A 21,132-nucleotide genomic window follows, 5' to 3' on the forward strand; every position below is an offset into this window, starting at 1 on the left:
TTGTATTCCCCGCCTTGATTTGAGAACACGCGATCGAAAATAAGATACGTGCTGCTGAAATGGTGCGAAAGACCAACGGAAAAAGATATTTCTGATGGCGAATCTGCAAAGAAATGTCATACATGAATTAAATAAACATAATCTGCAAATATTAGAAGCTTGCTTTTACCAGTGAAAATATGAAACTATTACCCTCTCTACCGTGACTTATAGGAGCAAGAAGGCTTCCTGAAAACGTTAGGTAAACCTCATCAGCGGCACCAAATAGACCGATTTCAAGGTGGCTTCTCGCCTTGATGTACACTTGGTCTCCTCTTGAAAGATGTAAAATCACTGTATTCCCGGCATAAGCGAAACTACCAAGGGTGTGGCCATAGGCAGAGTTGATGCATCCATCGTTATGGTACAAGTTCAGATAAACAACCAGTATAAAAAGTGTACCCTATCTATATATAGTGATGTGCGTAAAAACAAACAAAATTCGTGATATTCTTAAAGGCTCACTTGATCAGTCTTAGAAAGTCCGTGGTAATGAAATATATATGAACCGTCCACCGCAGCTGTGAACTTCCCAGTCTGAGTGTTAAATACATTTTCATTACTTTTAAGAATGATGTCGTTGTATCTGACTATTTCTCCTCGATGTGTTTGAAAACCATGGCTAAGCCCAACAGAAAAGAACTCCTTTGCATACGGATGTTCTGTAGAGAAGATTTTTCGGAAAGTTGTCATTAAGCAAATAGCAGATTCAAACATTGAAACTAGAAAAAATTATAAAATATATAAACGGTGGTGTTTTACTACATTTAAGATAAACATAAGTATAAAAATTTGATATTGATATATTTGTATTATTGTTTTCTTAAAAATGTTGTACCAGTTTCATCAGGGTTTAACAATACTCCCGTAAATGTCGTGTATACATGTCCGGTGCCATGAATAGTAGTGTAATAAGATGGATGAGCTTTTAAGCTGACTGCATCGTCTTCGTTCAGGTGTAGCAGCACAGAGTTTCCTGCGTCAGCATAACCATGTGCCGTGTAGCCAAAAATAGAACACACGTAATTTGTATTTTTGAAGAGTTCAATCCACGTTCCACTATGTGATTGTGCAAGAGAAAAAAAATGGAAAGCATAGAGCCCCGGTTTATGGCAAACAAAGGAACCAAGAGAGTCAAATTCGGCAGAGGAGTTTGTGATGACCTTGTTGTAGGACAACTGCCCATGACTGAGGTGAAGGTGGTTAGTTTGACCCAGAGTAAAAGCGACATAAGAAGATTCACTAGGCACAAACGCTGAAATGAATATAAACTTATAGTTACTGTCTTAAAATATAAGCTATATTTGTGCAAGGATAAGAAAACGTAGGAGAGAGCGAGGCTTGCCGGAGCCCTCTTGACATTTACAACCCGAGCACAAATATTGCATATATTTAAAAAAAAGGTTAACATGTATTTTGTTTATCTCGCAATTTAATATCAAACTTACCGCCTCAGATGGAGGGGGGTCTATTTTCGACTGTTATAAATCTGCACTTGAAATCATGACATCATAGCGGAAACAAAGCAAGAAAGATGACAGCTTAATGCATTTGAACGTCGGATAGGTGCACGTGGCAATTTTAGGGCATTGACTGAATATAGCTTTGGTTTATTGAGTTATCTTATCTGCAGTCAGTACAAGAATTTGTGCATGATAATGATAAGACCCTTTCCTGTAAACATGTCATATTCAAGAAAACAGAAAAGTATTCCATTATTATTATTTACAAGACGGACGACAAGTTAAATTACGGCCAATATAAGAAGTTATGGGCTTTTTTTTTTTTATCATTTCTGTTTTCATTGTGAAATGAGGGTTGTACAAAATCGGGTAGACTGAGCGCAACTCTGTTAAGTGTAATTTTGCCAGACAACTGTATTTTGTTTATCAATCCTTTGGCGACCCGTAACCTAAAATTGAAGTGTATACTTAATATTCTTTCTGAGGTACAACATAATTTGTATCAGCGGGTTTTGCAAGGCGGTGCAATGTGCGACGCAAGAAATATCCAGCTTTTACGCCGTTGTTGAACACTTCACATTTGTTAATACATTTTGTAATAACATAAATGTTTTACTTCTGAGAATTTACCGAATCATTTCAATCTTTTATGATATAAACAAATATGAATTTTAACAATAGCAGCAGTATCTTCATAATGTTATTCATGCTTGTATTTTTATTTTTTTGGCTTGTCTACTGTTCTTAATGTATCCAAACCATAAGAGCCCAAGATTCAATGAATATGTATGCAAATATATATGTATTGGCCTAATACTCATTGCACTTGGATATCATTATTTATGTTTAAGTATCAATATGTAAGAGCGGATTGTGTCCTATTGAGCATTTCAGGAATCCCAGACACCCGATAGCTGAACTCGGACTGCGGACCTTTTAGGTGAGGGAATATGTCAAAACGAAATATGAAGAATATATTTGTTCTTTTATTTTTTTATCCAAATAACTTGATTTTTAACGATAGTTACGTTAATTTTATTTGTTCTTATGGAATATATCTTTATATATATATATATATATATATATATATATATATATATATATATATATATATATATATATATATATATATATATATATATATATATATATATATATATATATTTATTCCTTTAATATTTTATTTCGATAATTTCTGATTTCTGTTATGAAATTGAAGTTTGTTTCGATTTTGGTTTCTTTTATTTTTTATATGTTATCTGAAAATATTTCAAAGTGGCCCCGGGCGACAAAAGGAGGACGTCATTAAATTGCAATAAGATGACGTTTGGAGGAAACAAGGTAAAGTTAAAGAAAGAAGTTTATAGTCTTGCTCGCAATGTAAATTGTCTCGCATATTACACCTTGGCAAGACCCGTACAATCTATGGCATCCTCAGCTCCCAGTCATGATGCACACAACTTTGCCACACACCTAACACAGTGAAATTTTCTTTTATTTGTTGGATTTTATCTTTAAAAAAATAAACATACACCAGAGGCGATAAAAAGTTTAGTAGAGTGAACAGGTAAATTTCAATTCAGCTTAAAAACGAGTTTTGATACGTTCCACGAAAGCAATCTTTTGTTTGAGGTTCACTGTCTGAAGACCTATTTCGAGTGTCTGAGATTCCAAAAATGTTCAATAAATGAACATTCCATTTTCTTGAAGAGCCCCCCCCCCCTTTGCTTTTAATATAAAAATATAAGAATATTTATCCTAAGAAACCTTTACAGTATAAAATTTATTTTCAATAGTTTTTGTATTTCTTATGATAAAATACGTCTTTCCACCAAGCATTTATTGACATTTTTAGCATTTACTTTTAAATTAAAAAATCGGCCTGTCACCATATACCTTAATGCAATCTTTATTAATCATTTACTGCTTAGCTAATAATATTTTGTGAAAATTTCTCTCCGTAAATCTCTTTCTACTCTAAATTGATTCAAATCAATATCAAAGTATTTAATACATGATGGATATTAAAGGTTAGAAAAATTTGGTTCTAATATTGATAGGAGACTTAAAAGGATATTTTTATTACATGTATACTAATTGTTATGCAGCGCTTTAGAGTAATATAAGAATTCGATTTTGCGCTTTATAAATGTTAATCTTATTATTATTATTGATTAATAATTCAATGAGTAATTACAATTACAAAATATTGTTTTAAATATAATTGATTCAATGTTATGTAATATTTGCTCCCAGTTAATAGTTTGAAAAAAGCTGTTGACATGCGCGTTTGGTACAAATTAAAGTAATGTTTATTTTTGTAATCTTACCTATTGTTTGAAACAATATTAAAGTAAAATAAAAATTACTCTCCATTGTCTCAAATAAGGTGGTAAACGAAAATAGATCAAGCCAGGACAGACTGAGCCTTATATGCTATCAAAGAACATGCGACCCTTTGCTCTCTTCCTTTCTTTGGAATAAGTTTTTGGCAATGTATGGAAAACTGATTAACTTTCATATGTCAATGAAAGTGTTTGCTTTAATGTGAATGCGATTTTTATTTGATGAAAATGAAAATCATCTAATGTATGTCATAGATATTTGATTACGTTTTTTTTTTAAATTTATAACATTTCAAAATAATTTACCTAAAACCATTGAATTTGTGTCATGTAACAATATCTGTACAACGAAAATTATGAACTTGGTTTTTATGATTGAAGATTGTGGAATCTTTAGAATTCATAGTGGCTCAGTTGTTGTGGCATTCGTGGGTAGCCCTCCTATACGAATTTAAATTCTCAACGAAAACAAATACAGAAACAGTTATCTTTCTTACTAAAAATAAAAACCTCACATCCACGAAATTTCATCCCCACAAATTAACAAAACCTCAAAATCAGTGAAAATTCAAAATCAGTGAAAATTTGTCCCACGAATTCAATCGATTTCACGATAAAACTAAATCAGGTGAGAGCTGTCAATTATTTCAGACATAATAAACATTTCACCTAACATATATTTGCTAAGTTGGCCTTTAGTTTTAATGGTAATTACTTAGTTATCAGCAAAAAAAGACCCAAAGTTCCTAAATTTGAATGGGACCAAGTTTGAACTTTGTAATCACCAATACATGTGCTTTAGTTTCATATAAGATTTGTAAATACAAATGATCTTGCTGTCCATAAATGATTTAAGAATATTTATTAAGATGAAAACTAGGAAAACAGCAAGGACAGCCTACTAGCGATTTCTTTAAAGAAAGTGAACATGTTATTTAATTTTTCTTGCATTCAAGGAGTTTCTTAATTTGTTGTTATGAGTTTGAACATTATATGTGCCACATAAATTAACACGCAAAGTGCAATGCCCAGCATCCTGATTTTGACATTGTGCCTTGCTTCTGTAATCCTTCTGACAGTATAAACCGAATTATTCATCATCAGATTAATCTAAGATAAAAACAAATCAGAGAAAAAGATTTCTAGAACATTTTCAAAAAAAGCAACTCTAAGAAACCCCTTACAGAGAATGAAATTAACTATTTATCTAAAAATCTACACACAGCATTTTATTTGTGTAAACACTACATTTAGTTTAAGCATATCTCTTACAACATACACCAAAGCATAGCATTGGAATCTCATACCAAGGCATACAATGTCATAGAATCTCATTCGTCATAGCATACCATAGGATACCATAGCATAGCATACAACATGATTTTAACTCGGTTTCAAATGTTTTTATTTGAAAGAATAAATGCTCACAGATTAGTAGTAAACTTTGACTTCTTATCATTTAACTTCGAAATATGTGGAACTCTTCTGTGTGTGGAGGCATTTTTGCTCAAATCTCATAGCATAGCATACCATATCCTTAGGCTCTTCATTTCAATCTATCATAGCACAGCATACAAATCTCATAGCATTGCATTGAAATATCATAGTATAAAATTAAAATCGCATATCATAACATAAGATATGCATGAAATGACTGTAAACAACGACTGCAACATCCCCGTACAAATATCTAAAATTCAATGGTTTCATACTGCAACATCCCCGTACAAATATAAAAATTCAATGGTCTCATATTTCACAATTCATCTATCCAACCTGTGCATAAATCAGGTATACTTTCCTTAGGATCTGTAATAGAAATATATTGAATCCATGTCCTCTTATGACAGTACTATTGTTGTCTAACATCCAGGCATAATTCATTTTAACAAGTTTAATCAACTCTGTACGTATAATCATTGACCCAGTTAAATCAACTCTGTATAAACACTGACCCAGTCACCAGCAGCAATGTGGTGTATCTATGTCAGAACAGATGCATGCTGGGGAAAAAATGGATAACCTCCATAAAACTTTCACTGAGAGTTTTCAATTAATAACATTCATGATAGAAATAAACAAAATGGTAACAGGCCTCATTGTTTACTTTCAAAAGGTTTTAAAAACTCATTAAGCAACAATAATTTTTTCATAATCACTTCCTTTAATTCTATGCACAACAGGGAACGAATAGGTATATTTTTCAGAAATATACATTTAAAACATGAAATCAATCTCAGTTAATCGTATTCTTTTTCTGAAAAAATAAAATAAAATAAAACGTAAGGTTACAGGTAGCTTATTGATATGATAAAAATGTATTTGCTTTATAACATAACAATCATAACAATTTAAAGGACTATATATGGTATGGGCCTAAATTGGCCCCCTAAAAGGAATATCTTTATTTTACTGTAATTCTTTGTTTTCTTTGTACAGATATATATGTGAAATTTTTACTTAATGTTCATTTTGATTCAAGTGCCCACAAATTAGAAATACGGCATTGTGAAGACAACCTTTTCCCGCCATTTTTGCATTTTAGCATAAAAAAGCTTGTTTTCAAGCAGTTTTTCGTTCAGGAAACATAGAGCGTATGCTTGAACCAACAAAATATTTTAATCAGAGATGTATCTAGTTAAGCCTAGTAAGTGACAAAAAATTTGTCCTGGTTCAAGCATGCGCTCTTTATTTCCCATTCGTAAAAAGATGTGAAAAATGTCAATTTTCGTCTGATTTTGATTGAATTGTAGAAATAGCGTCACTTATGACGTCATATACAGCAAGTGAGTGCAAATAAATCAAACAAATATGTGAAAAAAAATATTTTATATCAACTCTTCTAAATTATAACATAACATTTTTTTGTACCCGAAACACTTTAAAAAATAGTGAATTATGGGGGCCAAATTTAACTCTTATCATATATAGTTCTTTACAGCCATTTCTTACCTAATTGAACTTATTCTACTAGCATTGAAATTTTTAAAGGTCATTTAGAAGTTATGCATCACTGAATGCATATTAAGATCTCGATTATGCTCGCATTGCATGTTATTCGAGTAAATAAAATATAAAAGTTAAGTGAAAATAACCAAAACATTAAAAAAGGGCAAAAAGGAGTCCGGAATGTCATCTGTTTTGAGAGTTAAAATGTTACGGATCACATCGAATATTACATCTAACCGATTTTAACTACTCGCTCCAGAGTAGGCAACATTTCTAAGTACTGTGATCTTTTAGATTTTTTCGGGATGTAATTTCGTTAATGCAGCATGTTTTCAGTTATTTATTTTCATCGAGGATCTTAATGTGTTTGGGGGGTGGGGGTGGGGGTGGGGGGGGGGGGGGGGCTATCCATGAATACCACGATAATGGAGCTACTATAAATATTAACGATTCCACTGTAAAATCAGCATTGTTATTTTTTTCTTGATGAAAAAAAACACTCATGCTAAAACTTATTACAGATATGAAAAAGGATTAAAAAATCCAACATAAGATCTCATGGGGCATGACATATAATGTTATGATTACAAATACATATACTTATATGAAAAAAAAATAATGATATATCTATGCCTTTTTTCGATTTTTTAAAGTTTGATGGGGATTTGATCGCCAGTGAAATTATGAATAAAAAGATTGTCGGAATATTGCGTATAATTATTGTATTAATAACTATGTACCTTCAAAGAATAAAGTTTTATATTAAATAAAAAAAAATATCTTGACGCAAGCTTCAGAAATATCAGGATGCATCACTTTTAAGACTCTGTGAACACTGATGAGGAATATTTTTTAGACTTTGGGAATTATCTTTCTTTTGTTTATTTTTGTTTATTGTTCATGTGTTGAGATATTTGACATTTATATATCGAGGAAACTGGCATTCTACAATCGATATCAGCAGTGAGCTGACCTGGTCTCTGCAGAGATCATATCCTATTTGGATCACAACTGCAAGGAAATAAATTACTTTTGAATTGATTAAAAAATGAATAGATAGATAAATGATTTACTACCTAACTAGAAACAAACACTGTACAAGTCCCAATCTTCGGATGACCTAGTTTACTTTCTATTTGCGTTGTTTATTTAAAGAATATAAAACTATCGCTAAACTGTAGTTAGAAGAGTACAACTCAATTTTCTCTATTTTGTCACATTCATTTCTAATAATAATTATTGAACTTTTATTTTTATATTTGATAAAGACAGTCTTTAATACCACAGACACGCATGTACAAACTGAAAAGCCGTATCAAGACAGACTGTAATCAAACGATCTTCGTAACCCTATATTACTGTTCTACATTTTTTAAAACCAATTTTCGGTCAGTTTTAGTCGTTGTAGGTTTCCATCAAAAGATAAACGGGGCATGTAGATTTCAGTCTGCCTGTTTCTACAGAGATATGAATTATTACTATAAGTTTCCGTTAGAAAAAAGGGAATCATACTCGGTAGATTAAATATAATATATTACAAAAAGACTTGCACCTATTCTTTGCATGAACATCCTAATGCAATAGTTCTATAACCAGCTGGGTATAAACTTCAGCGAATTCCTGTGGATGTTGTTTTACATTTTTGTTCCAAACCAATAATTGTGGATTTTTACATGAGATTTGATTATAAATGTGTCATTTTCATTCAGATGGAGTAGAATAGAACTTGCCGCGCTTGCAAAAGTTTGTAACTCATTTTCTTATGTTTTTTCGAAATGTCTATCAACATTTTTCATTGTATGTAAACTTGAAGAAAGAAATGAAAGACAAATCTTCCTTTTCTACAAACAGAAGAGCATACAGAGTCAAAGTGAGCCAACAATTCTGTGATGTCCTTATCTATAGACAACTGTCCTGACCAAGGGTGAAGGGTGAAGGAAACATTATCAATCTGACACAGTACAAGCACTGGAAGAGATATAGAGTTTGTCAAATATACTGTCGCAAACTTTGACAAAAGGACTATGTGCGGTATGGTCAAATATCTGCCCCCGATTTCAACCAATTTTAAATAGTATCGTATAAAAATGAAATCTTCGCAAATCATTGTAAAGAGGATGCCTATAACTTTAATCTTGATTTTAGTCATCATTGCTCACTCGCTGTTTATCTATGACGTCACTTAAATGACCTTATTCCCGCAAATTTGCAAACAAATGAAGATATTCTCATTTTTGCTCTATATTTTGCATTCGGAAGTATAGAGCGCAGGTCTGCTCAAGTGCGATTTTCACATATGTTTTTCTTCATATAGTTATACATATCATACTAAAAAATGGTACTTGAGCAAGCCTGCGCTCGATGTTTCCCAGTCGAAAAACCATCGGAAAACACCCATATTTTGCTACAAAACATCAATTTATCAAAATAATGCAATATTCATGACGTCATTTCTACATTATAACGTCACTGTGGTGATAACCTTTTACACCTTTATTTCCAATATGATTTTAACTATCGTTCACCTTATTTTAAAGCTCTCTCTGAAACTTTGATTTTGGGGGGCAAAAATTGCATAAAACCGCACTTAGTCCTTTGTTTAGTTTTAAACATGTACGAAATATTTACAAAAAAGAAGAAAATATAACTTTCAGAATCCGTTCCTCCCCATATATTGATAATGCATATACAATTTAAGTTCAGTTAAGTTTGCAAGAGAGAGAGAGAGAGAGAGAGAGAGAGAGAGAGAGAGAGAGAGAGAGAGAGAGAGAGAGAGAGAGAGAGAGAGGTGTCTTTTCCCCTTTTGATTTAAGAACTTCATGTCAAAAAGAACCGTCTTCAGAGTTCTTACCCTGAATTTACCATTTCAGTGCGATTGTTAAAATTTAGGTAAATTCTATGTTAACCGTCTGTTTTGAAAATATATTGGCAATATTATTAAGTTAGAAAAATTATGAATATTTTGTGTCCAACGAAATTCGTATAAAATAGCGAGGAGCATGTATTTTTCTTTAAACTATGAAATACATAGAATAAAATTCAGTTGTGGCATTCCACCATAAGGCGTAAAATTTGGGGCGCATCAACAAAATTCACTAAAATCTATTTTTAAACATCTAGATTGACCTTATCTTTTTCTTAAATAAATAAATATATATAGGAAAAACATGTTAAAGCGAAATTTATATCAATTTATTTATTTTAAAATGACAGTCACCCAAATACAACCCCTGGGTTTCCACTGATCAATTCTTCTGTTGTATCTAATTTGTATCCAGAAAAAGTACAATAAACTTGATCTGGTGCACCATAATACGAGTTGGAAGGCTGTCTAGATTTCAGAAACACAATATCACCAGCAACTAGATTTAAGGCTGCGGCGTTACTTCCCGTTGCATATTCGTCGTCAGAGCCCCCATACAAAGAATCAATGTAATGGTAGTCATGATACAGGTCCACCCAGATGTGAGCATCCGAGCGAGACAGTGCGTGAAAATGAAATACGTAGACTCCACTTTCCTTGGCTGTAAAGTGACCAGTTACTGGACTGTACACTCCACCGCGATTGGCGAAGACGCGATCAAAAATCAGATTCGTTCCAGTGAAATGGTGAGAAAGACCGACAGAAAATGACGTTTCGGATAGAGAATCTGCAAAGAAATGTCATTCACAAAAAAGTTGAAGTAACATGGAAATCGGCACAGCTGAAAACATAAACAGTTTTCCTATCAATTAGAAACTTCACGAAACTGTATTACCTTCTGAGTCATGACGTAGAGGAGCAAGAAGATTTCCCGAAAAGGTTGCATAGACTTGATTAGCGGCACCATACAGATTGACTTGATAGTTGTTTCTCGCCTTGATGTACACTTGGTCTCCTCTTGAAAGATGTAAAATGACGGTGTTACCGGCATCGGCGTAACCGGAATCAGTGTGGCCAAACGCAGAGTTGACGTATTCTCCATTACGGTACAACTCTAGCCAGATAGCCTGTATGGAAAATGATCAGATATTCAAAGGATGTGATGAGCGTGATCAAAAATATTAAACATAAAATTTATAAAGACCCACCTCATCATTTTGAGCAAGTCCATGGTAGTGAAATATATATGTCCCGTCCATCGCGGCCGTAAATTTTCCAGTCTGTGTATTGAATACATTGGCATTGCTATTTACAATAATGTTATTGTATCTGACTATTTCTCCTTGAGATGTCTGGAAATGATGGTTAAGCCCAACAGAAAATGACTCTTTTTGATATGGATATTCTGTACGGAAGAAAGACTCGCAAAGTTATCATCATGAAAAATAAATGAAAAACCACTTAAAGTTAGAGAAAGTTTTGAAATACATGTATACATGTAAAACTAATGGTATTAAATGATCTGTTAAATGTTATAGATTGCTGTTAGGTTTGTACCTGCGTCGTCAGGGTTTAACAAAACTCCTGTGAATGTCGTATATATTTGATCCCCAGTTCCGTAAAGAGTAGTGTCATAAGATGGATGAGATTTAATGCTAACGGTATCTTGTTCATTGAGATGGAGAAACACGGAGTTTCCTGCATCAGCATAACCATGTGATGTGTAGCCAAATATAGAACATATATAATTTGTATTTTTAAAAAGTTCAATCCACGTTCTACTTTCTGAGTGTGCCAGAGAGAAGAAATGGAAAGCATAGAGTCCGGGTTTTCTGGAAACAAACGAACCTAGAGAGTCAAATTCGGCCGACAAGTTTGTAATGATCTTGTTATAAGTCAACTGTTCTCCATGACTGAGATAAAGATGATTGGTCTGGCCCAAAGTGAAAGCCACATTAGCCAACTCACAATGCACACACGCTGAAAGAAAATGTTCTCGTGAGTTGATATTGAAAACAATATAAACAACAAATTTTATATCAATATTTTAAAAATCCTTGCGATTTTTATGGCTAAATAAATGAATAATGGTTTTTTGTTAAATTCTTGTAGTTTAGGAAGAGAAAAGACTTAAAAAAGAAATGAAATTCCTTTTATTTGTCTCAATACATGTAGAACATTTACATACCAATAACGCGGTACGGTATTTAAAATAAAGAATGAATACTCTATAAATTCATACGGCGATCTCGCCATTTTTTAATCATCAAAATTTACCATTTCAAACAAAAAAATGTGCATGATCTGTATGAAAACATTGAATTACTTTTTTTTCCAGGGATGTTTTCATTATTAACATACAATGTAACACCAATCAAATAAAATAGTGTACTTCAGTATGAAGTCCCGTTATTTCTAACATTTTCAAACATTTCTAACACCCCTCTTTTAATATTCTATTATTTAGATACTTTGACATCAGTTCTTACGTCGTTGGCTCTATCGTCTGCTTTTTAAAATGTTCAAGTCCAAAAAAAGTAAGCAAGTAAGTAAATAGTCGACCATAACCGTACTTGCTAAAGAGCGTGGAGCACGTGTTCGAAGCGTTTTTCGAAATATTCATCTCAGATCGCTGGAGCATTTTACAGACAATTTAAAATCATTCAAAGGCTTGTTCGGAAATGCAATGCAATCGGAAAAGTGGAGGACCTTCCATGAAGGTCAAAACGTAATGTAATAAAACTTCAACATGACCGCTACATTAGGGTAATTCACTTATCTAATATGCAGTGCACAGCACGGACAATTGCAGAGCACATTTTGGAACACATTATGGCCTATATGTGTGAGACGATTGAAACCCGAGCGTTAGACAATTGATCAGCTTCATCATAATTAAGCAGAACTAGACCATATCATCAAATTTAATAAAGTTAACGTTTCAGAAAGTTTTTGTTTGTTCAATCGTAGGATCTTTTTGAGAAGCTGTAATTAGTACACATGAGAAACGCACGAGGTATTAATATTGGGATTTTTATATCGAAGGGTATTTTTACCTTCTTTTTTTCTAAAGCCCTTAAATAAAATTTGACTGAGTTATTCGAATAACCTGGCAATTTAAAGGGAATGTTTATGGTTGTATAAAATATAAGATGTATCTAATAAGGTGTTTTTAAGTGTCAAACATATTGGAATGTCAGCAATTTAGCGAAAGTTCAGACATAGTTTTGTGTATATTTATAATGTTGCATAAAAAAAAGTATTAGGCGTAAAACAAAATTAGTGGTTACAAACACCATGGACTGTTCATGTATGTTCATTAAAAACAAGCTAATTGAAAAGATCTCGTGGCAATCCTCTTATCAGTATATTGAAGTAAATAACGATTTTATTGAGGAGGTGAAAAAGAAATGAAATGATACTTGATTTTATAATTGTTAGACATTATCTTGGTATTTTGCTTTTAACTCGAAAATTGACATTAAAAGTTAAGCTGACCAGAAAAGGTACCTTAGTGTTGCATAATGGTATTCTAAAATAACCAAATGACATGCACTTAAGTGCCAATTTTAAGAAAGTTGTGATACCAATGTTGTATAGCATTGTTTTTATACAAAAATGTATCATTTCATTTTAGTATTCTTACCTATTGTTTGGGAAAATATAAGAAGGAAATAAAAACTGAACTCCATTGTCTCAAATAAGGTGTCAAATAAAAATGGATAAGGATAGATAAGGTCGAGTCCTTTATTTATTAGATCCTATGATTTCTTCTTTCCCTATAAACCTTACTAAATACTAGGTCAACTTCCTCCCTTATAAGTTACAGGGCATTTAATATGTTTTGATTTTCTTTAAAAATTCCTACAAATTTGGCAGGAGTGATTAGGATTTCCAATTTTGTAAAATTAAAAGTTAATTTAAAATAATTTCTGTGCAAATATTACCAATAAACAACCGACTATAACCTTTCCCTAAAATTTGTTATATTGACCTTATTATGCAGGCATTATTCAAATCATTAAAGATGCTTTGAGATATACATTAATGAATGCTATAATCATGTAATTAGAGCATTTTAAAGTATTTCTGAATTGCAACTTTATTATTCGAAACAATGGGTGGGGTAAAATCAACAAGTAATTTGCAACACTATTTTGAGAAAAAAAAAATCAAAACAGATTGGTTGTTTTATAGGGACCAAATTTTGTAGAAAAAAATGCAAAAATAAATTGTTTGCCACAGGTGAATTTTGTTAAAGCCTTATCATTAAAATTAAAATATATAAACATTTATATAACAATGAATGCATTTTCTTGATTTTTTTTACTACCGAAAACATTTTTGTCATAAAATTAAACTTTTTGAAATGCAATTTTGAAACATGAAACCACGAGAAATCAACAGTAATTGTTTTCATGTTCTATATATAAAACACGGAAAATTATAGATATACAAATAAATGATATATCATATACTTATTTATTGGCTATGAGGACGATATCAAGTTTATTGTCCCCAAGACATGTCAAGAGGCGTGGCTTAGGGTAAAAATTACTGTCGAGAGAGACAATACACTTCCTTCGTTTGTCGTAAATATATAGCCAGCAAATAGGTATTTTACAAAACCGAAGATTTAGTTGATGATAACAGATTATGATAATCGGATTTCGAATTTAACTTAGCGATTCGGATTACACCAGAGGTGTTCCGAGTTCAAGAACGAGGAAAATCGAATACCGCCGGTGAATAGTTTCGATGATTATTCACAATGGGCGAGGAGCACGGAAACTATTTCACGGTTAGATAGAATAGGATGTCTAATCATTGTGATTTCACATAGAAAATATTCATATGGATATTATAATAACGTCTATTAACTTCTATACCTTATAGGTTCTTTTAAGGATTAGGTGAAATGCTTCCACCTCTAAAATGTTTTTCAATACTTGAAGCGAATTTTGTAGAAAATGAAACAATGTTTGACATTAGAGTTAAAAAAGAGTGAAAAGTAGTTGATATATACAATTTAAATTATTTTTTATGAAGACGTTATAACATATCAATTACCATTCAAATGGATACAGTACGCAGTTTGGATAAATTCATTTTTAGACCTGAAATGGTTTGTAAATGATTTTCTTCATATTCTTTAACTTATAGAACATGTTTTTAAAGCTGCTTGGTCCGATTTTTTTGGCAATTACAACATCAAATAACTTAACGTACAAACGAATTACCGGAACCTTATGAAATGATAGATTTCGGTCTCTCTTCAGAAATTCAAAGTTAGTAAAAAAAAAAAGTACCCGTTAAATTTTGTAAAATTGAGAGTTGCTGTACTTAATGGCTTATGAGTGTTTTAATGATTCATGAAATGAATTTTAATGATTATCTTTAGTTAGAGGGAAGCCTCCTGTTTTCAACTTAAAGTTCACCTAAATGTTAGACAAAAAATCATATTGACGCAAGCGTCAAATGGGCCGCAAAAATATAGTTGGACCATTGATTTGTACATTATTCTATTACAAAGTTCAATTCGTCATTATTTTCATAGATACTGTGGAATTATTAGATTTCATGGTGGCTCAATTTTCGTGGAATTCGTGGGTTACTCTCATCCACGAATTAACATCCTCCACGAATCAAGAAATCAGGGCTATAAAGTCATATTTTTTTTAGGTATAAGAGAATACACGATATTACGTCCCCGCGAACCTGTAAAATTTAAGCAATCCACGAAAAACTGGCCCCAACGAAATTTAATGATTCCACAGTATTATGTATATCAAACCATTTTGATTTTTTTTTGTTGCATTGTATTGAATGCATTAGTTTATATGATTTTATGTTTATCTGATTTCAAGGGACCACATAATAAAATAGAAATGGATTATTTTAAAGGTACATGTAAGATCATCACATCCGGTAGAATCTGAACAATTTTAGAACTAAAAAATATGCCGAATATTTTTTTCCTATTTTATTTGACGCAGCACATAGAAATTCAAATATATCATCTATATAAAAGTTAATGCCATTCAAGTTTTTAGTATTTCAGGTCTTTAGTATGTCCCCTATTCTGATACATTGTTTTGAACGGAACGAAAAACTCCGAAATTTTCCAAATAGATTATACTCTCGAAACAAAACGTGCCTACAGTCCATGACCTACTTTACATTTACGAGTAAAATAAAACAAAAAAATGTATATTATTTTTTATAAGGCATAAAACATATTTCTACATGCAAATTTACCTTTAGTTCATAAAAAAGGCATAATATTAATTCTATCATAAAAACCTATTCCGCAGAAACGTAGTGACAATATTTAAATGTATATCAAATAACGGACCGCCTCCTGGTAATGGAGGGTTAGTACCATTCGGTCACCTCAATTAAATTAATATAACTGTATATTCCTTAATAAGGCATCTAACAGTAATTCATGTCGCTATGGGATGCTCGGCCTAGTGGTGCCCTTGTTTTAAAACAGAAACCTTTCCTATTACATTCTTAAGGTTGGAGATGACTATAAGGTCTTTGATTTTGTATCTTAATATTTTGAAAACTTTTAAATCAAATGATTTTTTATCACTTCTGGTCTAACACATGGTAGGTAATTCAATAAAACATTCTTTTAGAGTTATTTTCATAGATATATATTAAACTTATCATAAACTTCAATCTTCCAACCAATCCATCTTTTAAAAGTTTGATATGAGGAAGGTGATTTTTGGTCTGTTATTATTATTATTTCAAACAAGTTAGTATGACACATAACATCCATGACAACGAGAGACATTTTATAAGTTCTAGAAGATGTAAGAATAAAGTTCAGTTTTAAGACACATAATCAGACAATTTCGACAAATATGTTTTGATTGTTACATACTGACTATGTAATAAACTCTCTTCCTGGATTAAAAAATATTTGAATGAATCATTATGATAATAAACATTCAAATTATTTGATTTGCTGTATTTCATCAGAGTGAAAATGGAAACATTGTGAATGTAACTGGTTAAAAATGCATTGGAATCTGGATTTTTTCTTGTCTTTCTGTTTCTTATCACGATATTGACCTCACTAGGTTTTTTTTTAATATACGGCCATCGTTTGGGATAAGCGAGGTAACAAGAACTGAGAAGAAATCATTTTGATGTTGGATATGTTGATATAAAAGAAAAAGAAATAGAACCCTTGTACTTCCTTCGCTAACTGTGAAGGTTTATCCGGTATTATAATAATGGTTGCTTTACATGCAATACTTTCCAGACGTGTACTTAGACTGTTGCTAAAACCTTTCCATTTTTCCTATATTTAATTTTGGATGCAAACTTTGCTAAAAAAAATCTAACTATTTTTCTGTGTAATTAGCTATGCTGAAACAATTTAGAAAATATTCATCTTGCTTAGAATTGGTAAAAAAAACCTTAGAAAGTTTATTGAGGGAAAAGCAAGATAAAATAGACTGCAAACATCGAAAATTGTATATTTTAAATATAATTGCAAAGATATATAGGGTTCCTTTACCTCAGAAAAAACTCCCATCATCAGCTTTCACGTTTCGTGGTTTAGGAATTAATCATATCATAATTGGCACCCCTGCGAATGTGTTCGGAATGTTTTCTTTATCTTTGCTAAGTATATAATAAATCCAGATGTGCTCGAATAAAAGTTCACGAGACTTCACCGAGATTTGTTCAGTTCCTGTGAAAGTTCGAGCGGAAGTTCTGGTCGTTTTTCATATCATATCCTACTTTTATTTATGTTAAAACATGAAAAAATTCGAAACCTGCGATTATTTTTGTTGGAAATGTGCTTGTGAAATATGGAAAATGACCCTTTTACAGTTTATTCTCGCTATTTGGGCGACAGCTACAACAAGCTACTGAATCAATCCCGATTACACAATCGAAGAGTTATATACATGGACTATCATTAGAATCAAATCAAATGTCGATTAGGATAGGGATGTATTTAATACAACATAAATGATATTTATGACAATTTTCCTAAATTATATTAACAAAAACGTTCCAAAAAGTAGATATTATTCGACCCTCAGATAAACCATTCATTACTAGTGCTATTAGACGTAAATTGTTAAAAAATTACCTCACATATATTACTGTAAATTCCTTATATTACGCGAGTACTAAATTCCGCAATCCCGCTGGTTTGTATCAAATCGCGAGAATATAAAATCGCGAACGTGGAACTTTTCTCCTTATTTCTTATAGTTCCGAACGCTCAGATAATAATGGCGAGATTTTAAAATCCGCGAAGGGTGCTTCTCGCCATTTTACGCGGATATTAATTCCTCGCGTTTAATTAGGAATCTACAGTATATAAATAATTCCCTAGTATCCTATGCAAAATCATGGAAAAAAATTATTTTAAAATATCTCTACAACTATATGTTAGAGCATAATCTTTTATATGTTTCAAAAGCGGTTGAAAAGTATTGCTAGTATTGCTATAAGGATACTCTTCCCCCAAACAACATACATGCATGGGCCTGGACCCCCTGATTTTCAATTTAATGATATTATAAAAACTGAGCAAGATGTTATTGACCAATTAAAAATACTTAATGTAACTAAACCTCCAGGACCAGATGGTATTTCTCCAAGAATTCTCAAAGCAACTTTTTCTTCTACATATAAACCTCTAACCAAACTATTCAATCTATCTCTTAGTAAAAAATGTCTACCATATATTTGGAAACAAGCTTATGTTACACCTGTGTTTAAGAACAAGGCAGTGTTGATAGTCTTAATAATTATAGACCGATTTCTTTAACAAGCTCATTGTGTAATATTATGGAAAAAATATTGTTCAAATATATGTTTAATTACATTAAAGACAATGAGCTACTATCAAAATTCCAGTCAGGGTTCCAGCCTGGTGATTCAACTGTAAACCAACTAGTAGAAATTTATGATAAAATTATATCACTCTTTAAACTGGTAAATTATACTTTATACTATATTCTATAATTATTTTATAACACTACTTCTTCACATTGTATTTTGGAGAGGGTTTATATAGGCTTTGTCTGTTGCCTAATCCATTTGATTACTCAATAAAATATGTTTTAAATGAACAAAATACAAACGCAGGTGTTAATTAAGAAAATAGAATCAGGTTATTTCCTATAATTATTTATTTATAATTGTAAATAGTAAAGCATAATTTAAGCAAAGTATACAGAACAAAAATCCTGGGGAAGTGACAATTTGTCTTATAAAACAAACCGCTTTATTTTTGCAGCAGTTCAAAAGTTTATTAGTGAGTCTGGAAGAAACCATAATAGATTAAGATATTCACTAAATATGATTGTTAGCTTCTCTTTTTCATGGAAACAAGAAACTACATGCAGGACGGCATGTCTATATGTGAATAAAAATAATGCTAAAAATCATGGAATCCAATTAACCAAAAAGGCACAATTCATAATATTAGTTGAAATATTTCAAACTAATGCCTTAAAGGGTATTTCTAAGTGATGATGAGAATATAATAAAGATGTATGAAGCATTTGAATAAGGTTTATTATTAAAGGAGGTAGAAAAACAATTTTACCTCTAACATATTAAGTAAATATATGGTGGGTTCACTTAAATGGCCATATTTCTCTAAAACCTAAATTGAATTGGCAATATGAGGCATGCTTTTTCGAAGAATTGCATAAGCTTTCTAATTTTTAGACAAAAGATCTTTTCATATCATGTTAGTGTAAGTTAAAAATATCATGTTGATAAATTAAGCCTGATCCCTAATAACTATAAGTAACATGGAATATCAAAATGATAATAATTATTGTGTATATTGTACGTATTATCATTAGGAGAGGAACAATTTGAGTGTTAATGATTTATTTAAATTAACATACAGCTACAACATATACACATGTGAGCGTATTACTGAAGTATATAGAAATAGACACTAGTTATAATATATATTAATTTTAAAAAAACTTTGCAAACCCCCGGAGATGAAATTATTTTGGCTAATTATTTAAATTAATATAGAACTACAACATATACACATGTAACGTATTACTGAAGTATATAACTGTTTAAGTACATACAAAACTAGCTGCATGCCGGTAGCTCCCGATCTGAGCAAATTCGGATGGAATGTCGTCCATCCGAATTTTTTCCGAATTTGAGATACAACATGCAACTAATACAAAACAAAAAAGTTTAAAGCAAACGCAAAAAAAAAAATACCGTTGGTCAAACTCAAATATTTGGGTACGAATGAACCACATAGTTTTGGGTACAACCTGACCACTTGAGTACGAGTCGGTTTGGGTGCGAGTCGGTTTGGGTACGACTTGAATGTAATTCGATTCTATGAAATAGGCTATAAACACGAGGCAAGATTTTTACTGCAAAACTGAAAGGGTCAAATATAAACACGTGGTATAAAATTTAAAATGACAATAACATTCGCAGGGGTGATTAAAGTGAGATATATACCAAATTGTGAATTGATAGTTAAAAAACGTGTTACGAGAAAACATGGAAATTATAAATTCAAAATTGTAAAGTAATCTCCAAAGGAATAATAACGTTAACTGAAGGTATGATTAGGAATTAAATATGATTCTCTACTTCACATTTGGGTTATCTATGATATTTATGGTAAATAAATCACTGATTTTTATTATTCAAAATCGAACGACCCTCTACTAGTTGAAAAATCTTTATGTAAAGCAACCGAGGTAGTCCTTTCGCTACATTACTTCTAGTCCAAATTTGCACGTACAAAATGTTTACATCGCAATTTTATAGCCTTTTATTTTATAAATAATTTTCCAAAAATATCTAATACATGTATTGAGATAAAATATAAAAAAGTCTGTTTTAAATTAAAGATATTTAATATTTATATAAAAAAGGAACAAGATAAAGAGATTTCAGGAGACTCCTCTTTTGTTTTATATTTATGACACTCAACAAATAATTACCCCTGGATCGACGATAGTTAACTCTTTTAGTAGATCCAATATGTAGCCAGAAAAGGTACAATAAACTTGATCTGGTGCACCATAATACGATTTGGTAGACCGTTTAGACTTCAAGAACACGGTATTCTCAGCAACCAGATTCAGGGCCGCAGCGTTACTTCCGGTTGCAAATTCTTCATCAGAGCCACCGAACAAAGAGTCAATGTAGTGGTAGTTGTGGTAGAGATAAGATGTTTTACCAGTGATACCTGGGTTAAGAAAAACTCCTGTGAATGTCGTATAGATTTGATCAAGTGCCCCGTAGAGAGTAGTGTTAGTTGACGCGTGAGATCTAATGCTTATGACGTCATTCTCATTAAGATGAAGCAGCACGGAGTTTCCCGCGTGGTAAACCCATAAATAGAGCACACGTAATCCGCGTTTTTATAAAGTTCCATCCATGTTCTACTCTGCATGTGCGCTAGAGAGAAGAAATGAAACACATACAG

General features: G+C 31.8%; 1 protein-coding gene and 1 non-coding gene across 2 annotated transcripts; both read right to left on the bottom strand.

The window, feature by feature from the left end:
• On the bottom strand, nucleotides 1–292 carry LOC105331897 (uncharacterized). Its single transcript, XR_010714368.1, has 2 exons — nucleotides 193–292; nucleotides 1–103 (listed from the first exon to the last, which is right to left on the bottom strand). It is a non-coding gene; the product is annotated as an uncharacterized protein (transcript).
• Nucleotides 293–9,991: 9,699 nt separating this feature from the next.
• LOC109617279 (complement C1q tumor necrosis factor-related protein 4) lies at nucleotides 9,992–13,372 on the bottom strand. The gene is made up of 5 exons (XM_034479399.2): nucleotides 13,306–13,372; nucleotides 11,217–11,639; nucleotides 10,868–11,064; nucleotides 10,555–10,786; nucleotides 9,992–10,446 (listed from the first exon to the last, which is right to left on the bottom strand). The coding sequence occupies exons 1-5, from the start codon at nucleotides 13,349–13,351 to the stop codon at nucleotides 10,010–10,012; spliced, it is 1,335 nt and encodes a 444-aa protein (XP_034335290.2). The 5' UTR covers nucleotides 13,352–13,372; the 3' UTR covers nucleotides 9,992–10,009.
• Nucleotides 13,373–21,132: the final 7,760 nt, after the last annotated feature.

This window comes from Magallana gigas, chromosome 5 (genome assembly GCF_963853765.1).
Source record: "Magallana gigas chromosome 5, xbMagGiga1.1, whole genome shotgun sequence".
Classification (NCBI taxonomy): domain Eukaryota; kingdom Metazoa; phylum Mollusca; class Bivalvia; order Ostreida; family Ostreidae; genus Magallana; species Magallana gigas.

Excerpts from the sequence above, each read along its gene's own strand:
- LOC109617279 (XM_034479399.2), bottom strand. The coding sequence starts at position 13,351 with ATGGAGTTCAGTTTTTATTTCCTTCTTATATTTTCCCAAACAATAG. Across the intron at positions 11,640-13,305 it reads TATATTTTCCCAAACAATAG|CGTGTGTGCATTGTGAGTTG; the intron begins GTAAGAATACTA and ends ATTTTCTTTCAG. Across the intron at positions 10,787-10,867 it reads GACTTGCTCAAAATGATGAG|GCTATCTGGCTAGAGTTGTA; the intron begins GTGGGTCTTTAT and ends TTTTCCATACAG.